Here is a 23,505-nt window from a genome sequence, read left to right as displayed (position 1 = left end):
CAAGGTATCCTGTCACCTTGGTACTTAGACAAAAATGGATCAGGGACAGCTTTGGTTTAGAATTATCTTTTAATTTTAACTGGAAAATACCAATCTGCTTGTTACATCTGGGGTAGTAAGGTGCAATGCAATGCCGATTCCTGAACAACTCTTTACGCTTATGATACACAGCCCTTTGTGGCAGCTCAATTGCATTACTAAAATTGCTAGCAATTAATCACTAAGAGTAGACTTGGGTAACCACTGAACGCTTACACCAGCAGCATGTGGGATCAATGGTGCCTGTGTAGCTTACACCATAGGGAGCCATCTGTTTGAAATAAGCAGTGATCGATCAATACTAGTAATTGTTACCAATTTTCACAGCAAGACTGTGCTCCTCAAAGTATAGTGGTTAGCATAAGTCTAAGCCCTAGTTTGTACCAAACGTCAAAAAAAGAAAAAAACGGTTGTAGGTGAAATTCCAGGTCTCACGTGTACTTTCACTTTCTTGTAACATCTGGTAATGCATTCTATGTAAAATGCAATAATGCTCTGAGACACACATGGAATCGAAATATTTAAAAGCACTAAATGCAGCTTACAAGGTTGCCGCTTGGTAAGGAAAACTCTGATAAAAAGGTATTCATCTAAACTGGTAATCTCATATAACATCCCAGGCTATCTGTCTAAATCAGAACACAATTTGGTTACTGCTTCACTAATTACTTCTGTCATTCAGGCACTGCCATTGGCAAACATTTCACTCAAGTGCAGAATTGTCAATAAAACTTTAAAAAAGGAAAAAAAAAAAAAAGGGGGGGGGGTAATATTTCTATGGGTTCCAGGTGCAGTTACAGCCAGACAGAACATTATACATTTCCTATGGAAGATGCTACATACACCAAATTTTGACACAAAGAGTTATTGATCTTCATGATCATTCCAAACTGCATGAACAACATCCCGGTGGAAGGTCAGAGCTAAATAAGCAGCCCAGAGGATAACAAAGCATTTTCTGGGTTTAAACCTGCCCAATTCCCCACAGTTTTTATAATTTTTTTTTTTATTTGTAAGTTTGTTTTTTGAAAACAAGAAGCCTGATTCCCAATGTGAGAGATTTTCCCAGAGGGCGATTGCACATCCCTTGACTGATGACCTTCAGAGGGGATACATAAGGGGAGAAGCTAAGATAGAGGTCAACGCTATTTGCTTCCCTGATGCATTCTCCATCCTGGGGGTCTCTGGACTTTTATTGCTGGTTTTGTACATGAGTCTCCTGGGGAGTCTCGGGTGCTTTGTCGACTGGCAGTGGTGCTTCTCCTGGTGGTGCTTGGTGAGTGTCTGAGCCTTGCTGTGCTCCTGGATTGGCTGGAAAAAAAAAAAAAAACAGCTCACTGTTAACGTGGTGGGCATTATGGGATCTACAAAAGTTATACATAAAGTATCAAAATAGAGGAATGGAAATGGCTGAACTTTTGGGGCACTCCAATGATACAAAATATTTCCATAAAAATACATAATTTGTACAATTAAGCAGCCTGTAAAACTGTATCTACCTAAGTGGTAGGATAGAAATATTTCTCTGTAAGTCTTTAACAATATTGTAACCTTAAGACTCCATGCATACTAGCTTAAAAAAAACTCTTCTAGCAGCAGCATTTTTTTAAAAACTAATGTTATCCTAGGTGTCCATGCACACTATTTTAGTCTGGAAGAATTTCTGAAGATTAAGAAATTGATTGCCAATTTGTTTTATCACCACTTCTACAGTAGTGACCACACACACTCTTGAAGTGGAAGATGACTTTCCAAGAATTGTGTTGAGTTCAATGCTGCCCACCTGACACCATGTATCATAATTTGATGAGAAACTAAAACTGGTTGTATTCAAATTCTACATTTGAGCCAACAGAACTGGTGATCAAGCAATTATTGGGTTAAATGCTTAACCCCTTGGAGCCGGCGCCTGCCGACCCCTTAAGGGGTTTAGAATGCCAGGAGGCGGGGCCTATGGTCATGTGTCTGTCACATGATCAGAAACCTTCCGATTGCAAGCGGTGATCAGTAGCCACCTGTAAGCCACCAGTAATTGTGGCAGGAGCACGCTCTCAGCACAGCTCTATTTGCACTAATGCATGCAAATATGCAGCCCCTCAGGGACAAGGCCCACCTTCTGAAAGGCCGCATATTGGCTTGCGCTCGGCACCAAGAGGTTACCTGTACAAATAAAGAATGATTAATTTTTATGAAAACTATTTTGTATAAGGCTCCATTTACATTAGCACGTCTCCAAAGTCGCATGATTTCCAGTATGACTTTGTAGCGCGACTTTTGTTGCAGTTTTGATCCGACTTTACATTCTCTGGCCCAAAAGCGCATCAAAAGTCGCACCAAAGTAGTGCAGGCAACTTTTCAAAAATCCCTACAACTTTAAGTCACACCTATCTGAATCGGTGCCACTGCGAAACAACTGGCTGCGTCATAAGTTCAAATGCCAAATCACATGAATGGGCTCTTAGTGGAGTGCCTCAAAAATCTAACCAATTCTTTCCTCTATTTTAATTCTGTTAATATAAATAAGGATGTGACACATAATTGGAGCCAAATATTTCTATTGATGCTTAGTTTTTGACAGAGCAGCCCCGATCCTCTTCTTCTTGGGTCCCCCGCCAGTGCTCCTGGCTCCTCCCCTTGACCAGTACCTCCAATAGCAAGCTGCTTGCTATGGGGGCACTGTTGCATGCTCGCTCTCAAGCCCCACTCTATGCACCTATAAGACACATAGAGCTGTGGCTTGGCCACGCCCCTGCTCTCTCATTGGCTCACTGTGATTGACAGACAGCAGTGGGACCCAATGGCTCCTGCTGCTGTCTCAGCCAATGAGGAGAGAGACCCGGGACAGCCGAGGCTTCCGTGCACAATGCAGGACCGAGAGGGGACTCTCGTGAGTATTAGGGGGGCTGTGGGTGGAGCAATACCTTCATGCATAAAAAGGTTAAAACTTTCAGCCTTTACAACAACTTTAAATGTAGTATGTTAATAATATCATGCTATCATAATAAACAGGACGAGTAAAACTGCAAAAATATCAGTACAATAATTTTTGGGTAGAGCCGGAAGGATTAAAACTTATGTCAAACTTAAGCAAGATTTCCCCCAATTTCCTGTCCTATTGACACCAGCCTGCAAAGTAAGGGAATATGGTCAACAGGTAGACAGCAATTTAAACCCCTACTTATTAACAGAAAAAAACTGTTATTACTATTTCCCTGCTAGAGACCTGACTTCCTGTTCTATTGGTACAACAGGAAGCAAGAGGAAATGGGGTGAGTTTGCAGGAAGTTGTGCATTGGGAGAAGCAGACTAAAAAGACTGCAAATGTATTTGAATTAATTAGTGGATTTTTTTCCCCGTATAAACTTTACCTTTTTCACCGTCTACTTCTTCTACGTGTGCCTGAAACTTGAGTTCTCCATTGGGGCCAACAGCCTGTGCTGCAACTGCTCCAACAGCTTGTGCTGCAACTGCTCCAACTTGCTGAGCCTTATGCTGTTCCATCTGAACGACCGCCTGGCAAATAGTAAGAAGCAGGTTAATATCTTTGGAATATGTGTTAAAAAATGTAAGCAAAATTGCCACCTACATGCGTACTGAAACAACAAAGATGGCAGATGTCTGAAATTTATATTTTTTTCTCTTGCTCTTTGTACTGAGTGAGAAAGCTACGCAAAGAAACTAACACTACTGGGAAAAAAAAAGTGCTCTGTGCAAAAAACAGAAATCAAGTATTGACACATTCTGCTGAAACAGCCAATCATATCATTTGTATTAGATATCTGTAAAAGACTACATTACTGTATAAAAACTGCAAAATACCTTAAAGAGAAAAAATAAATAAAAAAACTTTTTAGTGGTCCCAGGCTCATCACTCTTGATGAGGATAGGGGGGGCATGTTCATGGCTGAAAAACCTAGCCAGGTGCCACCATCAATTTAGGCAGGAATGAGTAGGGGCGTGTCACAGGCTTCTATGGGATTACAAGCATGCCATGCGTCAGCACAACGTCCTGTAGGATTCAGAGAAGGAAAGCAAATTGACCACAATTGCATGGATATAATTAGTGTGGTCAGAAACAGACAGGAGACCCTTTTCTTCTTAAGGGGAGAAGCAGGATCACCAGGTGCCTACTGCACCTTGCACTACTTCTACAAATCTAAATGGATCATACCATTTACTGTAAAAGGTAAAATATAATTTAGGGCTATTTCACATGGGGAGCAGCTCTTGCTGCCTGTCTGAAAAGCAATCTACAGAGGATCGCTTTTCAGATGGTGGTTGTCATAACCACCTTGCTGCCTGTTTTAACCATGAAAAGCCTGCGCCACAGTGCCACAACCTAATTCATTGCACACGGTTGCAGTGTGACCCCATTTACAAGAATTGTTTGCGATTGATGGCAGTACTGCCTGCCAAACCAAACAAGCGGTATATCTTTTGCTGTGGCATGTACTGCATTATTCTCACTGTTGCCACTGATAATTGCTTCTTTGCTCTCGGGAAGGTATCATCTTCTTGAAGAATTTTTAGCATCCAGTGTGCAGGGCGCCTGGTCCCCAACTGTGCAATGTGGCTCCTTCCAGCAGCCACTACATTACTCTTTTCCCTCGTGAAGAGAAGACCCCAAAGCCTCCTCCCAAAAATGTTGAATGCTGATAATTTTTTAAGGCAGTTTTAGCTCTTCAAGAGAGTGAATAATTGCACAGCAAGCAGCGGGTCAGTTATTAACCAGTTCCCACCCAGGCCAAAAAAAAATAAAAGGAAGTATGGCAGGGTTTAAGTCTGCCGGAGCTGAAAGTGTCGCTTCCAGCCTCCCAGGGTCATAGAGATGGCTGGGGACCATCCGGTTCTTGGTCAGCTCTGTGGAGTCTGGCGGCACTGCTGGAAATCAGGCTTCTGGAGAGAGCCCGGAGAGGCACCAATAAGGCAATGAGAGGGGGAAGACTTCCACCCTCCCGCTGCCTGTAACCGCAATCCAGCGTCTAATCAGCCGCTAGGGCGGCTTTGACATTGTAGGGAATCGGTAGCTAAAAAAAAAAAAAAAAAAAAAAAAAGGAACAGGATGATGCCTATAGCTTCAGGCATCATCGCCACTCAAAGTCCACAACATCATATGATGTCATGCAGGTGGGAAGTGGTTAATTCTTTTAGTTGCAGTAAACTTTTTTTTTTTTTACTATTCAGTAATCCAGTCACTTCAAAGCTGAAGTTTAGGTATGCATATTTTTGCATTCTTGAGTGGCCCAACTTGGACCGATGTCCATATACATGCATCATACCTGGAATATCCCCCAAGCTGGAAATCACTGTACTATGCACCGCTACAAGAGTTATACAAAAAAATGTGCAGCAATCTAACAAAGAAAAAAATAAAAAATCTTTTTCCAATCGATGAATCCCTCATATAGCAAACACAAACTATGAAAAATGCTTTTTTGAAACGTAACTACTTTATAAAAAATAAGTGTGTGTGCTGAAATATACTGTATAAAAGTCTATCCAAAAGGCTTGTAGTTGAGCATCACGGGAAATGTAGTTCCAAAACATCCGGGGTGCCAAGGTTCGCCATCACTGGGCTACAACATACTATTAGTAGTGTTTGATAGCTTATAAAAGGATCCATGTGCTTCTGGATGTTTTGAAATAGTTAGGCCCCTTTTTGTGGGGACCTCCATGGGATGTTGATTAGGGCCCGGAGATGCTGGGGCTTTTACCTGACGCTCCCAGCTCGGCAGAGACCATAACATCTTTCCTTTCCTCTTTTTATGCTTGGCACAGCCTTTTACTTCCTTGATCATCTTTGATAGTAGGCAGTTGAATAATTTGTAGCTAAGAACTTGCATGTAACACACATGTACTATTATCACATTGTTAGGTTTCTCTATTAATAGAACGTTTTAACATTTATATCTCCATCTGTAATACTCCTGAAGAAATGTTTGACCAGAAATGTGTCGGGTAGATTGGAGGAATCGAGATGTACAGGCACTCAATTCATCCAGATGATTATTCAGATTGAGCCATGAACTTTTTACTCTCATTTGTTTGTATATATTTTTCCATGTTCTTTTCATTTTGTTACAATAAACTTACTGGATTTTACAATGAATTAATAAATATACGCTTTTATTGAAAATGACGTTTGGTTGCCTTCAAAGTCCCGTTCACCAATGGGGTGGTTGCTTTTCACATCTTTTAAATCACTGCGCAGTGACTTTATATTATTTTTGACCGCTACTAGAGTAATAGCTCCTAGCTTCTGGGTCCTGCGCTTAGCAGCTGCCCTGTTGTTTATTTTCTTAATAGATGCAAAGCGTTCTCCAATTGGACAGGGAGGGTAAGTCCATCTTCACCTCATCCAATCAGACTGCTTTGTATTCATTGAGAAAATGCAAAGTGTTCTTTGAATAGTGTCCGTACTGCGTGAGCAACATCCTAAGTTCATCAAGCAGCAGGGCAGCCAGGACTCAGAAGCTAACAGCGATCACTGTAGTAGCAGAGAATACTACAGCGATTTCAAGCTTCCAGGTATATCTGCATACTTACATTGGTCTAAGCTGGACTAATGTAACTATGCAAAACTATGCATACCTAAACTTCAGCTTTAATGATTTTCAGTTCTGAACTCTATATCTTCTACAGGAAACACGAGGGCTATTTAATGGTTAAGCCCTTATTTAGAATCAGCTGTGCCGACACAACCTAGCTGATCAGGTAGGTAGGTAATGTAACAGATAACTGTTCTGCAATATCGCAACATTTCTATAAACATCTCATCAAGGGCAGCTAAATTCACACAAGACTCTATATAACAGCTTCAGTGCAAATAAAGTCCTTCACAGGTGCCAGGTATAGTTTACCTGCTGATATTCTTTTCTCTGAGCATCCAGCTCTATCTTCCTCTGCTGAAGATCCTCGTGTTCTCTGCGTAGTTCCTCTGCTCGTTGGCTTAAAGCAGTTTCCTGAGCAACCAACTCCTGCTCAAATCGCCGCAATTCGTCTTCACTGTAAATTTGGGTTTCCTCCACAGTCTGAATGAAAAGTGATAAAACACAATAATGACCATTTTTATCACCATTAGGTATTTTCACGTACATGTCCTGTTATGTCTCAACAGTGACAACAATTTTTATATTAAATACTTATTTATGGGGGGGGGGGGGGGGCTGATAAAGGCCAAAGCACAGAGCTCGTGCTAGGAATGCCAACAGACCCTATCCCACACATGTAAAGCAGGAGCTAACCTGAAATCCCTGGCGGTATGAGGCTGGCCGGTGGTGGTGGTTAAGGGACTCTGTCACTTGTGACAATGAGGACGGCACCAGGGAGGAGAGCTGAATCGGCGAACCCCGGGCGGCCGTGAGTGAAAGAGACTGGAGCCTCGTGGGATGGAGCGAGAGGATGGCCTGCTGACGTGAGATGCCGAGACCAAATGACTGGGGGAAGACTTGGGAATCTCCAGCAGGTCTCGATGGTACTCGGCTGTCCCCAGTTGGACTCGGCAGAAGTCACTGACCTCCCGAGGCTGAACGCCTGAGGATACGGCAGGGAGTACAGCGGGAGATGCTGGAGGGGAGAGGTCCGCCATCCGCAAAATAACAACACGCTTTCTATTGCAAAGGGAGGAGAAGGATATCTACTTAAAGCAGTACTCCTTTGTTTAGCAGCAGTGGTGAGTCACTCTCCACTTACTTCACTGACGCTATTATATATAAACTGTGGCTTTACTGGGGGCAAGTTTTCTCTACCCTTTTGAAAGGGAAAATACGTCTACCCAACACCCTCATTCATATACCTAAAGAAGCTCATAGGTGGAAATAGATGATGAGGGGGTAAACCAGTTAAAGGAGGCAGGACTGCAAAGTCACCAGAAATAGCCCTGGGACAATAAAAAAATGAATGACCCATGAGGGGAATAACGAGAAACCGACTACTGAAAAAACACTTTGGCCCGGGGGGGGGGAAACAAGGAGCAGAAACTAACAAAAATGGCTAGAACAAGACAGCACTTGAGAAGAGAGTGCTCAACCAATCAAAAGTAAATCTAGAGACTGAAAGTGACAGAGGCAGGACTCACGGAAGAACATGCTTTTAAAACCCAGGTTCTGACAAAAATAGAAATGGTGGATAGATTCTCAAAATTAGAGCTATTACTGAAAACCGATATGGCGATACTCTATAAAGATCTGGGCCAGATTTTGAAACAAGTGGAAGATACAGAAAAAGGACTGGATTCTCATACTCAAGAGATAAGGGAATGAAGCATTACAAGTTGAACACAGGGACATGGCTTACAAAATAGAAGACCAGGAAAACCACAACAGAAGGAAAAAAACACACCACAAGGAGAAGATGTGATAGAAGTAATGAAAAATGATTTTCAACCCACTGTTAGGCAGACCAGTGTCAGAGGTCTTGAAGATAGAAAGAGTTCATAGGATCAGAAAGCCACAAAGTGTAGCAAAGGATGACCCCAGAGACGTTATTACAGTGAGGTTCCACTATGTTGAGGAAAAAGCACAGATAAGGAAAAGTCTAAGGGGTGCATCTCCAATAAAACATGAAGACACAATCCTACAGATATTCTCTGATCTATGACCTAAAACATTGGAAAGAAGAAGGAACTTAAAACCTCTTTTGGAACAGATGTTTAAATATGCTATACAATACAATTGGGGTTCCCAGCTTGCCTGGTAGGCCAGAAGGAGGAATGCTCAGCTAAACTGAGATTTTTGGAAAAATTGCAGGTCTTTTGAAAAAAAAAAAAAAAAAAAAAAAAAAAAGCTTGAGTTCCCTTTACCAGACATCCCTGGATGGTCCTACAACAGGAGAGAAGAGCCACAGCTGGAAGAAGAGCAATGGCAACTAGTACCCAAGAAGAGTTTGAAAATAAAGAGACTATAGATGGTTTTTTTAAGAAAGTAGAATGAAGTAGACTGACACCACAATAGGCCAAGAAAGAGTAAAAGGGGAGAGTAGGAATAGAAAAGTAATATTATGTAGTAAGAGGGATGGGTTTTTTGAATACCTGGTGGGCTCTGGGCACTACCTTCCCAAAAGGAAGGTGGAGGTAGACCCAGCAAGAGCATTAGACAGAGCACCACCCCAGTTGGAAGAGTAGACAGGTAGGGAAGACTCAAAATGAAGGAAGCAACTGTCTACCTAAAGACCAGAGATAGGTCAGAAAATTCAGTACCCCAAATATCAGTATTGGAGAAGGGTGGGGGGAGGTGGAGGGGTAGAGAGGGAGGGAGGGCAAGGGAAAATAATTTATTTTGCCAAAAGGTGATGAAATCCCTATTTCTCCAACCCCCTTTTTGTCTTTGTCCCTGCACTCTGGCCCTCCTCTCCTCAATTCAACAGAGTACCTCAGCTCCTGGGTCCGCCAGGAGAGAAGAAACAATGAGAGGCGAGCAGAGAGAGAAAGACAAGATGAAAACATTACATTTTTTTAACCTATAACGTACGAACATTAAACACTCCAGCAAAGAGAGATAAGGTGTTAAAAGAAATGAAACAATACTCTTCAAATGTAGCTTTCTTACAAGAGACACATATCTCCCATGATGTAAATGTAAGACTGTACTCAAAATATTTCCTAATATGATATTATGGAGATTCCACAAAGAAAAGAGCAAAAGGGGTAGCGATAGGTTTTGCAAAGGAGGTAAAGCTTTATTTGGAAGAAAGGATGGTAGACCCAGATGGCGATATATGGTTTTGAGGGTTAGATTGCAAGAGGTGGAATGTACCCTGGCAAATATATATTGCCCAAATAAAAACCCGACAGGGTATCTGAGGGAAGTAATGGTAAAGATAGTCGATTTAAAAAAAAGGTAAACTGATTTTGGCGGTTGATTTTAATTTCTGAATGGATCGAAGGGTAGATTAGTACATCAGATGCACTGGGGACGGTAAATCGCCAATTTAGGCTTGTGAAGAAAAAATTATATCAATCCCAGATAGTAGACGCGTGGAGAGTACAACATCCAGGGGTAAAGGACTAAACGTTCTATTCCTCAGTGCATCTATTCCTCTAGACTTGACTATATTATGGCAGACCACAGATGGCTAGACTCATTATAAAAAAACAATTGTAGAAATAATATCCTTGTCAGATCACGGCCCCGGAACAATGAAGATGAAAATAGGAGATTAACTTAATAGAATTAGCACCTGGAGGTTGAATGAGAAACTGATACAAGATAAAGAGGTTAAAGGTAGAAAAAAAAAAAAAAAGTCACAGCAATATTTTGAGCTTAATGAAACCCCAGGGATTTCCGAGGCCACGATTAGGGAAGCAAATAAAGCTTATATTAGGGGTATTTTGATCATGATTGCAGCTAAAAAGGAGAGGGAAAGGATAAGTAGTATAAAAGCATTAATAACAGAAATATATGAGTTAGAGCAATTACATAATAGGACAGTAGACTTAGAGAACTGAAAGATTTAATGGAAAAGGAAACAAGAAAGGTATTCAATAGAGTGGCCAAAGATAGATACCAATGGGGTAACAAATCTGGGAAATCGTTAGCAAAAAATATAAAAAAAAAAATCAGTGGGTTTTATAGGAAAGATGAAAAATAATAAGGGGGAGATGATATACTTGACATAAAAAATAGCAAATGTATTTCAAAAGGTTTTATAGCTCCCTATACTCGGTGAGACAAAAAGGGTCACAGGAATCAGAATTTAAAAGAACGCAAATAATACAAGAATACATTAAAGAAGCAAACCTTTCTAGAGTACCAGCTGAAAAATTGCAAATATTAGAGGATGTTTATTATGTATTTGGTCTGACCAGACTTCTGAGGTTGAGCACCCCACCCCCCCCCCTCCCCCCACACACAGCCGTACTCTATCAGTGTCCACTATCAAGTAGATATAGGAGGAGTCCCTTGAAGTGCATTAGCACATCTCTCCTAGCAAGGAGTGTTGTCTCCAAGGGTTAGAGAGGCTGGATTCATCCTTTTTTATGGCTAGTGTAGGACCCACTGACAATGGGGTACTTTGACGTAGTGGTGGGCTTGAGCACGATATGGCCATATGGTGGGACCAAATCCCCATTTTTATTTATGGATTGTCTTCATATTTGGTAGTAATTTCTTTTGCATGTGTGCGCTATTCTTTTTTAATAGATATAAATACAGTAGAGAGGAACTAGAAATTTTTAGCTAGGTGGTATACAACGCTGGTTAAAGCACAAAAATATCAGCCAGAGAAATCTTCAATGTGTTGGAGAGATTGTAATTTACTATAGTCATATATGGTGGGAGTGCCCAAAGAAGCAGGATTACTGGCAGAATATAAGGCAATATATAAAGGAACGTATGGACAAAGGGGTAATACCAAAAAAGTGTCTAGACCCTGAATGTTCTACGATGAAGGAATGGTTTAAAAGAATAGATTATATTCATAAAATGGAACATCTGAGAAGCAGCAGAGAAGACCAGACAGAAAAATGTCATTGTATGGGAAAGATGGGGGAACAGAATACAAGGGGGAAGAGGAGAGAAAGGAATTAAATAGTAGAGCAAACTATGGGAAAATCCGGAGAGGGGAATTAAGAGGGTTATATGTGAAAGTGTAATTAAAAAATATATATAATATTTATAAACCTTTTTGTACATGGAAAAATAAAAGGAAAAGTAAATTTAAAAAAAATACTATGCAGTAAAAGAACGAAGAGAAGGCAGCGAGAAAACCCTCACTAAGAAGGATGAAAATTGCTCAAAAAATATTACACAAACAAAAAGTCAATGAAAAAATGTAAACAAACCGAAAGTAAAAAAAAAAAAAAATGAGTAAAATTAAAAAAAAACATAACACTTGTGATTTAAGCATCAAAGAGGAAAAGAAGTCACTGGAAATAAACAGCCCAAGTTCCACACGGATCCAATTGTCCGTCATAAGTCACAACATAGCATATGTACGAGTCCAGTGGGGGCCACATAGTGTGCTAAAGAAGCTGACAAAAGAGGAACCAAATAATTGAAATGATAAAAGAAAATGAGTGACTTTATTGCATTATAAAAATGAATGTTCACTCACATAAAAACATATGATCAACCGTGTGTGCAGAGAACCTGGAATGGCGGCTCGGTGGATCTTCTGGATGGGAAGAGCGAGCAGGTGTACAGGCCTGAGTAGCAGGGGGATCTGTATGCAAGAAACCGTCAGCAGCTGCCAGAGCCATGAGAGGATCTGCCAGGACCTGAGGCAATATAGGGAGGCTCAAAATCTCACTAAACCACAAAAGGCTGCACTGAGAGATGGACCGTAGTGCAGCCTTCCGTGGTTTAGTAAGAGTTGGCGCTCCTCTCATGATTCTGGTTGCTGCTGACAGTTTCTTGCACACAGATCCCAGTGTCACTCCCAGCCTATACACTTGCTCTTTCTCCCCGGCCAGGAGATCCACCGAGTCATCAATCCGGGTTCCTCTCTGCACACACGGATGATCATATGTTTTAATGGGAGTGGACATTCATTTTTAAAATACAATAAAAGTGACTTTTTCTTTTATTATTTTAATTATTTGGTTCCTTTTATGGTTCCTCTTTAGAGCACCATCCTCTCTGCGCACACGGATGAGCATAGGCTTAAATAGCAGAGGACACACACACACACACACACACACACACGATTACCAAACTTATTGGGATGCCTGCCTTTACACACACACATGAACTTTAATGGCATCCCAGTCTTAGTCCGTAGGGTTCGATATTGAGTTGGCCCATCCTTTGCAGCTTTAACAGCTTCAACTCTTCTGGGAAGGCTGCCCACAAGGTTTAGGAGTGTGTCTATGGGAATGTTTGACCATTCTTCCAGAAGTGCATTTGTGGTGTCAGTTACTGATGTAGACAAGAAGGCCTGGCTCCCAGTCTCCACTCTAATGCATCCCAATGGTGTTCTATCGGGTTGAGGTCATGCCAGTCAAGTTCTCCACCTAAGCCTGTCTTTATGGACCTTACTTTTTGCACTGGTCCAAATCATTTGGTGGAGGGGGAGGGATTATGGTGTGGGGTTGTTTCTTAGGGATTGGGTTTGGCCCCTTATTTCCTGTAAAGTGAATTCTTAATGTGTCAGCATACCAAGACATTTTGGACAATTTCATGCTCCCAACTTTGTGGGAAATGTTTCGGGAAGGCTCCTTCCTGTTCCAACATGACTGTGCAATGCAATCACAATGGACTTTAGGGTTATGTTTTTTTAATTTCGATCACGGTTTGACATTTTATTTTTCCCTTTGGTTTGTTTACATTTATTCATTGACTTTTTGTTTCCTTATTTTTTTGGCTATTTTCATCCTTTATTAGTGAAGGTTTTTGCACCATCTTCCTATCATATTTTTAGTACCTATACTAGCTTCCAATAGCCAATTGTACATCTGCAACAATCTTACTAGACATCACCTGATATGGTAGTGGCGCTGTGTATGCTTTTTTCTTTTGTTTATGCAGTGCCACCAGGAATAAATCATAGCCTTCCAGAAGTGACAATACAGTCTGTATTGTTATGCTGGTTTCAAACAGTCCGTGTAACTGATTTTAAAAGTATTCCAAATCATGTCAATTTTGAGAAATATTACTTTACACCTTAGAGCTTGATTACCTCTAAGGACTGCCGCCTCTTGCAATTACATGTGCACAGACCATAGAGGTTTAGCAATGTACAATTATATAACATACAGGATGACCTCATGACTATATATATATGGGGTGCACGGAACTTTCCCTTCCATAGTGTCCAATTTCTTACCTGCCAGCCATCAGGGTTATTGAAGTCCTTACTCTCTGTGGATTTTAGGAACTCCTCCAGTGTTACCAGGCGATCTTGGTTTGTATCCACCTGAAAGAAGACATTGATAATCTGTCAATTTAATCATGCTTAGAATCAAAGTGAAAGGAGTTGTAAAGGCAGAAGGTTTTGCAGTAAGATCTCAATCTCTATCCAGCTATGTCCACGAGTCCCTCGGTCGTCCGGGACTCTCCCTCTTGATTGACTGAGACACAGCAGCAGTGCCATTGGCTCCTGCTGCTGTCAAGTCAGTTTACCAATCAGGAGAAAGAGGGGGCAGGGCCGAAAGACAGCTCAGTGTCTGAATGGACAAGCAGAGCTGCAGCATGGCTCGGGTGCCCCCATAGCAAGCTGCTTGCTGTGGGGGCACTCAACAGGAGGGAGGGGCCAGGAGCTTCAGCCAGGGACCCGAGAAGAGAAGGATACCATGTTTGTTATTTACCCCAAAAAAAAAAAAAACACACAAGAGACTTTACAATCCCTTGAAGTCCTAACCAAGAAGCATGGTTTCATGTACCAACAGGGCGCTATCTACAACCGGCAGGGGTGAATGGTCTCATGTCCCCTGTACAGTGCCGCAGTATCTTTTTGCATCACATATAAGCTATTGTGTGAATTGCTGATCTGCTACTCAATGAGAGAAATATACACAGCCAACATGAACTGGCATCCTTCACTCTTCATGAATGTGCGATTGCCTACAATTCAAATGAAAGGTATATACAAAATGTTTCTGTATAGATCACAGAAAAAAGGGAGGTTAATTAGTCAGCAGTAACGTAGCAGGCTCTTAATGTGGTGAACATAGACATTTATTGAAAAAAATCTTGGGTATAATAACAACTGTGCAAGGTAAAAAGTTGGTAGATACAATCAGTGCATTAACAAGAAACAAGACAAACAATTCACAATCAAATGAAAGGTAACCTGGAGTGCACTTCTCCACGTCTACCACATGTTGTATTAGGGCACTAATCCTGTGCATGTTCAGATAAAATGGTGGATACCAAATTAACTGCAGCATGTTGTTATCATCATCAACTGCACATGGAGGCTCCAATATTGTTGGCTGTATATAAAGCACGATAACGAACCACTTTGCCGCAGTACGGTCAACCTGACCGGTCGGCAAGTGGTTAATGGACAAGAAAAGGAAGAGTATTTTTTTTTTAATTTGAACGAATAACAAAATACTTTCAGTGACATTAAACAGACCAAATGGAAGCAAAAAAGAAGTTCCTTTTTAGAATTTATATAGGTTTCAATAGGAGAATTGCCCAAATATTTGTAATGGAAGACCTCTGATCATATGCAATTGAAAATAGTGAAGTAGGATAAAACACAGAAATCCGATGCAGATATTTTACTGCTCAAAACACTAACAGAAAAAAAAAGCCCATAAATGGCTCAATCTGGGAGCAACCACGTTAAACTGAAATATTTATTTATGGTTAAGCCTAGCCTTAAAAGATCAGGAAAGGGGTTTACATTTTTCATGACGTGCTCCCGCATGCGCAGTCTCTCCTCTTCCATCTCCACCATGTCATCTTCTTCATTCTTTGGATCATAGACCTTCTCCAGCTATGTAAAAAGAAAATAAAAGTGCCATATACAATGGTTTAATCCTGGAGCTTTGCAAGATATATTACAGTAAAAAGACATTATTATACACGACACTCAACACAATGTTTAAAAAAACTCATTGGCTGAGAATCCGAATGTTTTTTTAAACAAAATTTGGTTATGGTCGCAAAGAAAGGTTTTAGGCTTTGAAGGTGCCTCAGAAGGAAAACCTGCATTTCACGTTAACAGAGTGGGTTAAGAAGAGGGTTATTACATTTTTTAGGCCTTCAGAAATACAGAATGTACACACAACTTTATGCAGCATTATGTTCACTGGCTCAGAATAATCCTCTTTGAACCCAAATACAGAAATAACCACACACTCTGGCAAGTGAATGGGAAGTTACACAAGGAAAAAAAATAAAAAAATGAAAAAAATAAATAAAACCCACTGGAAATGGTGTCAAAATCCAAATTTCATCCAAATCAGCTTGCAAGTTGTAATTCAGTATCAGGACAAAATTTTAGGGCGTTACATAACAAACATGATTAAACAAAGGAATACGCCATATTATGGAGTACAGTACAGGACATAGGCTTGAAATTCATAAACCATGGTACATAGGCTGGTACCTTCAATTGATTGGACACCCTCAAAGATTTTGAGGACACACCCAGTAGGCACCCCCTTCAACACTATTGTACTCTGAGTCCTAAGTTTTGTAGCAAGTAATGCACAGTAAAGGCCTGTACACACAATCAGAAAATCGTACAAAAAATACTGCTTTCGAAGCAAATCGTACGAAAATCTGATCGTTCGTACACCACTTTCATTCAAACTTTTCCGAAGGGACAAACATGAAAATTCTTCTCGTACGATACCAGATTGTATCATATTTTGGGCCAAAAATTGTACAAACACACAACACATCACTTCTGAATTTTTATTCGGTCGTACGAGAATTTTCATAGTTTTTCTAGTTCTTAGAATGTGGAAGGTCTCAAAGCAATGAATAGGAAGGGTGCTTAACAATAAGGCCTCTTTCACACGGGCGTTCCGTATGTCCGTATATATCCCCATCCGTTTGCGGGTGATATACGGACATAATGCATGTCAATGGGATTGCGGATGTCAGGGGATGACCATCCGCTGACGTGCGATTTGCGTCTTTTCAGTTCTGTTCCGTTTTTTGAAACGGAACAGAACCCTATTTTTCTTCCGTTTAAAAAACGGAAAGGACGCAAAATCGGATGTCAACGGTGTCATCCGCAATCCCATAGACATACATTATCTCCGTATATCATCCGCAAACGGATGGGATGATATGCGGACATACGGACCGTATGACACAAGTGTCATCCGTGTTCGTAAAAAAAAAAAAAAAAGTGCCGGAGCGGACCGTATTGCGAAAGTGAAAGAGGCCTAAGGCAAACAGAACTGTGCCAACATGCCAAACAATAACAAGGGTCAACAGGCCTAGCTCAGAGTGCTGCTGTATCCACAGAAGATTGGACATTCACCTGGAAGAACTTCAAGATATGAACAGAAGACCATTAGACTATTTTGTCATTGTGGAGAATGAGGAATGGCTCCTTACAAGAGAGAACCACTCAGAGAGACATTACAACAGATGTTATAGACACCAAGAAGGTTTCTTTGCAGAAGAAATCAACCAAAGGACATTCCCTGTTGGGTTCAAAGGGTGATTTCTTCAGGGCACAGCAAAACAAATGAAGGTCCCAAGGAGGCACCGGGTGCTGTTGACCTAAGAAAACACCTTGAATAAAGGTCTTGGGAATAGGAGAGGAAAATGAAGCCAGAGTTTTTTTCAAAAAAGAATGAATGAACAAGGCTGAAACCTGCCCCTTAAAGAGTACACAAAGTGAGGGGAAAAAAAGGTATTTGATCCCCTGCCTATTCCCCTTGGTCCAGGCAGAGGGGACAAAGATATTTTGCCTTCCAGTGGTCCACTCCTGGTATGTGGACAGCAGGGGTTAATAGACAGAATTTTTCTATGAGATAAGGCTTGCTTCCTTCAAGGCTCTACACCTCCTGGTGCCCCCTTAGTGATTGATGGAGGACACATCCATGGCATAGCAAAATATTAAACAAGCAAAAAATGGGGGGAGCAAACCCTGAACATGTATATCTAAAGCCGGTGCAGCTATGGACCAAGCAACATGTATATTAAAAAAGAATAGCGCAACCATGCAAAAGAAATGACTATCAAATATGGAGACAATCCATGAATAAAAATGGGGATTTAGTTCCACCATATGGCCATATCGTGCTCAAGCCCACTACTGCATCAAAGTACCCCATTATCAGTGGGTCCTACACTATCCATAAAAAAGGGGTGAATCCAGTCTCTCTTACCCTTGGAGACAACACTCCTTGCTGGGAAGGTGTGCTAAAAAATGGGGGGATAGTCATTTCTTTTGCATGGTTGCGCTATTCTTTTTTAATATACATGTTGCTTGGTCCATAGCTGCACCGGCTTTAGATATACATGTTCAGGGTTTGCTCCCCCCATTTTTTGCTTGTTTATTATGTATTCGGTCTGACCAGACTTCTGAGGTTGAGCATCCCATCCCCCACACACACACCTGTACTCTATTGGTGTCCTCTATCAAGTAGATATAGGAGGAGTCCCCTGCAGTGCATTAGCACACCTTCCCAGCAAGGAGTGTTGTCTCCAAGGGTAAGAGAGACTGGATTCACCCCTTTTTTATGGATAGTGTAGGACCCACTGATAATGGGGTACTTTGATGCAGTAGTGGGCTTGAGCACGATATGGCCATATGGTGGAACTAAATCCCCATTTTTATTCATGGATTGTCTCCATATTTGATAGTCATTTCTTTTGCATGGTTGCGCTATTCTTTTTTAATATAGCAAAATATTGTGTTTGAGAGGCCTAAATGGAATTGGATGAATGCAACCGCCTCGATGGAGACCACAATGAGGTCCAGAACTCTCATGGGTAATCTCATAGCAGTCTTCTTCAGCAGGGGTGCCCAGGCACCCTCGTGTGCCTTCAGGTTTCTTCAGGGGTGCCTTGGCAAAATGCCTAAAAATTGCCCAAAAATTGTAGCAAGCGTGTGGATGAAGCCTGCCTATTCTCAAAGCCACAGGTTTTCATGGTGCACCATTACAACCTTGTCGATCCTAAAGACCAATGGAATCATCAGTTGATATGGAGGATGTCAGTCACCTGCACAGCATCCTTGTTTGACCCTCCCCTGCCCCTCTCCATCAGCGTTGGGGGTAACATTAGCTGAGTGATGGAGAAAAACCGAGGGAGAAGAGAAACATTGGAACACTAGTCAGTACCAGTTTTTAAGTGTGTATTGGGTGTCCTACTTGTGTGGATGTTGCTACAATATGTAAAACTATTAGAATACTTTTTACATTTTAGAATGGGGTGCCTCGAGACTGTCCATATTTTTTTAAAGGGTGCCTGGACTGAAAAAAGGTTGAGAAACACAGTATTAGAAGACAATGAACAGTTAAATTAAGAGTTGATTGCAGAGTAAAGTAAAATAATAAACTAGTGAAGTTAGAGTGATTTATCCATAAAAAAGAGAAGAGGTCCATAGCCTTAGGACAATAGCAAAAAAAAAAAAAAAAAAAAAAAAACCTCACAGGCTCACAAAGTTGGGTAGGGTTATAAGGGATGCTCAGGGGGCTCATCTCTAAAAGCTTTGCTAGTGTTCAGTCATCTGAGAGTACCAGACCATAACCCAAGGTCTAGGAATATCAAGCCTATGTTCTGTACGATTATTGGCATAATGAGTTTTGAAATCATATACAATATTAACCAAAAATTCACTATATCATTCAAAACAAAATAAGGATGTATCATTTAAAAAAATTCTGATCTTTTGGCTGTCATACATGGGCAGCTTGTCCTGTACAGCATAAAATCTGTTTTTGGGTGCAAGGGAAGCACAGGTGCAGCAAACAACCCCCCTGCCAGCAGTCTGAAAATCAAACGCAAGTATCACTCAGAACGTCAAGTTACGTATCCGAGCCTGCCATTGATTTTGACAGGTTGCTGGCAGTGGGCTGTATGCTGTACTTTTCCCTTGTACCCAAGGACACTAGGATTTTATGCTGTATTGGCCAAACAATGTATTTTGTCAATAAAGCACAACCAGACCCGAGGAAAAACAATTCATGAATGTGACTAAATCTATTTCTTTGTACTACCAAGCAATATTTTTGAGCAAAAGACTGTTCATAATTGCACTTTTTTTACATACATAAAAAGTCAGGTAAGTGTGCAGGTCTCTTCAGGAGGTCACAAATCAATATGAGAACTAGTTTTATAAGGAAATCTGCATTTTCAGGGTAATATAAGCACAGAACTGAATGTACCTCCTTTGTAAAGAGAGCCTCTAGTTCTTGTTCATCCAGAATGCCATCTCCATTAGTATCTGTCAAATAAACATACAGAGCAATGATTGATAACAGCCATGTCTTACCAATTCTAAAATGCATTCCATTTTTTTTTTTTTTTTTAGACCCCCCCCCCCTTTAGTTTTACATGGTGATCCGCTCAGTAATTCTATTACTTTTCAACATTTAAGCGGTCTAGCAAAAGTGGCAGTTAGAGTGTTGAGACAAACAATCACTGAGAGGGGTGCGTCCAATGGTCAGCTTTTATTCATTTATATAAAATCTTTATCTTATGTAGCACCCTCCTAGGTAGGCGCTAAGTAAAGGCATTGTTTTGCCCCATCTGCTTATCAGGGGAGCCCGATCAGTAGTTTTGCCTGTTACATGTATCCATGTGTGATTCACTTGGTCTGAGGGCGTGTCCCCACTGTATCCAATATGGGAGCCTGTTGGACAGTGGAAGAAACCCAGCCAGTGACACACAGGCTTTTGTAACTATCGCAGTGGGTTGGCACAAGCAGTGGTGCATCCTGGGATATGTTATAAAAGCCAAGGGCACATGTGACAGGGGGTCTTTGGGCAAGAAGCCGGGTCCCGGGAGGAGGGTGACGTTGGGCCCTCCTCCTGTCAGCAAGGAAGGTGGTCACAGGCAGTCGGCCTAGTGAACAGGAGTGTGATGCTGAGCCAGGTGGTCCAGGATAGGGACAGTGGAGCTGAAGGCAGAGTGACCCAGGGAAAAACAGTGTCCGTGAGTACTGGGAAGCTTGCCAGGGGTCTGCCCAGGAAGGGGACCACTCCAGTAGAGAGTCAGTGGACAGGGGCTAGCCCACACCGCAAGTAGAGAAAATGGGGTGCCAAGGTAGGATCCTGAATGTTCAACACAAAAGGATCACATTTATTATCTTCACTGCAGTATTAAGGTGAAGCAGCGGCCTTGCCGCATTCTACAGTTAGTGTCCTCAACATTTGTGCATAGTTCAAGTTGGAGTATCCCAATCATCCGTTCTCCCATCCAAGTTCAAATAAAATACAAAAAACCAAATCCCCTGGACTGTTTCCTGACTGAGCCAAGGAATTAAAATGCTAAGAATTTACAAGTAGTTGCTAAGGGTAACCCAGGGGAATCCGTTCTCAGCAACTCCCAAGGGGGGCAGTGCTACACTCAAAAGGAGAAAAAAAATAAATAAATTGTTCCTGTAACTGTTAAAAAATGTGTTAGCTGGAGTTTGGCTGTAAACTTGTTGGTCAAGTTCATCTAAATCTGCAAGCTCATCTAACACTACCCTCAGACTGACAATGCTGCTGTCCAAAAGGTGTCTCTATTGCTCCTCCAGTGAAATGGAGACAACCTAAGCAGGAAGTGTGTTACTAGCCAGATCACTAGGTGACTACTAATGCAGCCACCACATTTGAAGATCAATAAGCTGCAATATGTTCAGTTTTTGCTTTTGAGTTCAACCACTTGACGACCAGCGATCTACCGACTTTGAGTCGTTATACCAGGATGATGCCTCCAGCGGCTCTCTCGGGCTATCTCATCTCACCAAAGAACCCAAGGGGGCATCCGGCAGCTGACCATAGAGCTATTGGAGACCAGCAAGACTACCATCATCTCTATGGTCTAAGAGAATCTCTATGGTCTAAGCAATGAGCCATTTCATCACTTCTCGTTTCGCAGTTGTAAACATTGCCTCAGTTGTTTGAAAAAAGCATCAGACCATACTGGTCTTTGTATGAGCCAAAGCTTTTAGGGGCAGAGGAAAAAAAAATGTAATGCGCCCCTGTCCCCCCATGCTCATGCGCATTCACTAAGGCATTTGTTTTAAAAACATTTTAACATCCCAACCACAGTCATGAGCAGCTCCTTGTACAATTCTGGCATCTGCGGACGTGAATGAAGGCTGGAGTAACGTCATCTTGGCCCTAGGCCAAACAAACTGACCAAACCAGTACTAAAAGAAGATGTAAGCGGCCAGCAGACTTGCAGCCTTTCCAGTGTCACGACAGTGAGCATATCACTATCAGCTGCCACATGAGGGCGCACTTTGAAGGCACAAGGCAAGTTAATAAAGAAATTAAAGTGAAACTAAACAATATGCTTATTTTCCAAAAATGATCCATATGCTTTTTATTAGCACTGTAATCTCTTTCTCATTAAATAGTTTTTTGCATTCTTTCTGCCTCCATGTAATGTCCTTTGTGAGCTCCTGAACCTCTCCTTTCTCCTCTCACTTCCATTTGTGTGGAACTAGCAGTGTATGTTCATTGTGGTCATGTGCACTGCTCTAAGCTAGGGATGCACCAATCCGATATTCGGATCGGATATCGGCACCGATATGGCCATTATAGGGGGATCGGTAACATTGACCGATCCACTGGCCGATCCGGTTTTTTGCTTAGTAACAGCTCAGCCATCCCTTACTTGGTGCAGTAGTAGTATGGGATGGGAGCCGCTACTTCCTGTATAGTCCCGGCTCACAGGCGGAGTGATATCAGATGACGTCACACGCCACATTCCACCCACACAGTGAACCTAGTCCATGTCTGTTGCATTACGGCGGAGCACTATCTCGGCAGTTGGGAGTACACTTCCGGTTTGAACGGGAAGCGCGACGGCCACACGGGAGGATGTTTGAAAGTGATGACGCGGTATGCATTTGACCCAAATCAGCAGCAGCACCGGGTCGCTTTGTGAACTTCTCACATCTACGTGTATCAACATAGGAGATAGAGGAGCATCAGCAGGTAGTGGCGGACCACCATCAGCGTCAAGAGAGCCCGGTAAGACCGTTCCCCTCTGTGCATAGAGGGATGCCAATGCTAGGACTGTCTGAAATCCAGTATAGAGACACTCTAAGCCTGTATATGACCCACTGTGGTTCAGCTAAGCCTGCCTCTCTCCTTACACACGACCCTGGGTAGCTCATACACCGCCTGTATCCATCACTTCCTCAGCTGGCCACCCCTCCCCTCCCCCACATACCTGAGGGACGAACATCATTTTCAACTGCCTTTGAAGATAACCCCTTGCATCTTGGAGTTCCCCATTTCACGTTCTGATCTAAAGGGAGTTCTCGCCTTCAATAAGGGCTTCGCCAATAGTGTTTTATCCAGTATTATTCAGTTCTGGTTCAACATTGCATCACAGCCCCTGCAATGGAGGCTTGAAGGACAATCCTTTATTTCCACTGCCCCCAGACAAGCTTCAATATTCCTGGGTAGATTACTGTAATGGCTTTGTTCTTTAAAATTAACGAGGACTCATGCAAAGTATGAGATTCATGTTCATGGTGAACACCTTTTCTGCATTTTTTGATAGTACACCTCATCAGATGCCACTGGATATATTTTTTACAATATATGGCATGCCTGCAGCCATCCAATGTGTAGCAAGTAGTGGTTATAGTCATCATTTTGACGAACCACTCTCATTCATTGGATGGTATGCAAATCTGGTTCATGGGTCTGGGTGGGATTTTTGGCGTGTGTGTCTGTGTTTTTTGGTTGTCTGTCCGGGTCCTCATTGGTCTCAATCATCTGCCATATATATGGTCCATGATTCATATTTTTTGCATTGTAATTCACTTTTATCCACCAATAAAGATTTTTTCAAATTTCTAAATTTTAACAGTTGGCATCTGAGATCTGGCAGAGCTGGAAACTCAAGTGTGACCACCTTACTGCCAGAGGGGGAATCTATA

General features: G+C 41.8%; 1 protein-coding gene across 1 annotated transcript in view; it reads right to left on the bottom strand.

The window, feature by feature from the left end:
• Positions 1–571: 571 nt before the first annotated feature.
• The window catches only part of NUCB1 (nucleobindin 1), a 61,654-nt gene continuing 38,720 nt past the window's right edge, over positions 572–23,505 (bottom strand). The window contains exons 8-13 of the mRNA XM_082273826.1: positions 19,784–19,842; positions 15,328–15,420; positions 13,801–13,890; positions 6,900–7,070; positions 3,408–3,552; positions 572–1,350 (exon numbers count right to left, since the gene is read on the bottom strand). Coding sequence (XP_082129952.1) covers positions 1,232–1,350; positions 3,408–3,552; positions 6,900–7,070; positions 13,801–13,890; positions 15,328–15,420; positions 19,784–19,842 — 677 coding nt within the window. The 3' untranslated portion in view covers positions 572–1,231. The remainder of the gene's footprint in view (positions 1,351–3,407; positions 3,553–6,899; positions 7,071–13,800; positions 13,891–15,327; positions 15,421–19,783; positions 19,843–23,505) is intronic.

The sequence above is a fragment of the Pelophylax lessonae genome, assembly GCF_965119305.1.
Source record: "Pelophylax lessonae genome assembly, chromosome: 12".
Classification (NCBI taxonomy): domain Eukaryota; kingdom Metazoa; phylum Chordata; class Amphibia; order Anura; family Ranidae; genus Pelophylax; species Pelophylax lessonae.
The sequence above is the reverse complement of the archived record's forward strand: the minus strand, read 5'-3'. Positions and strand labels throughout refer to the sequence as shown.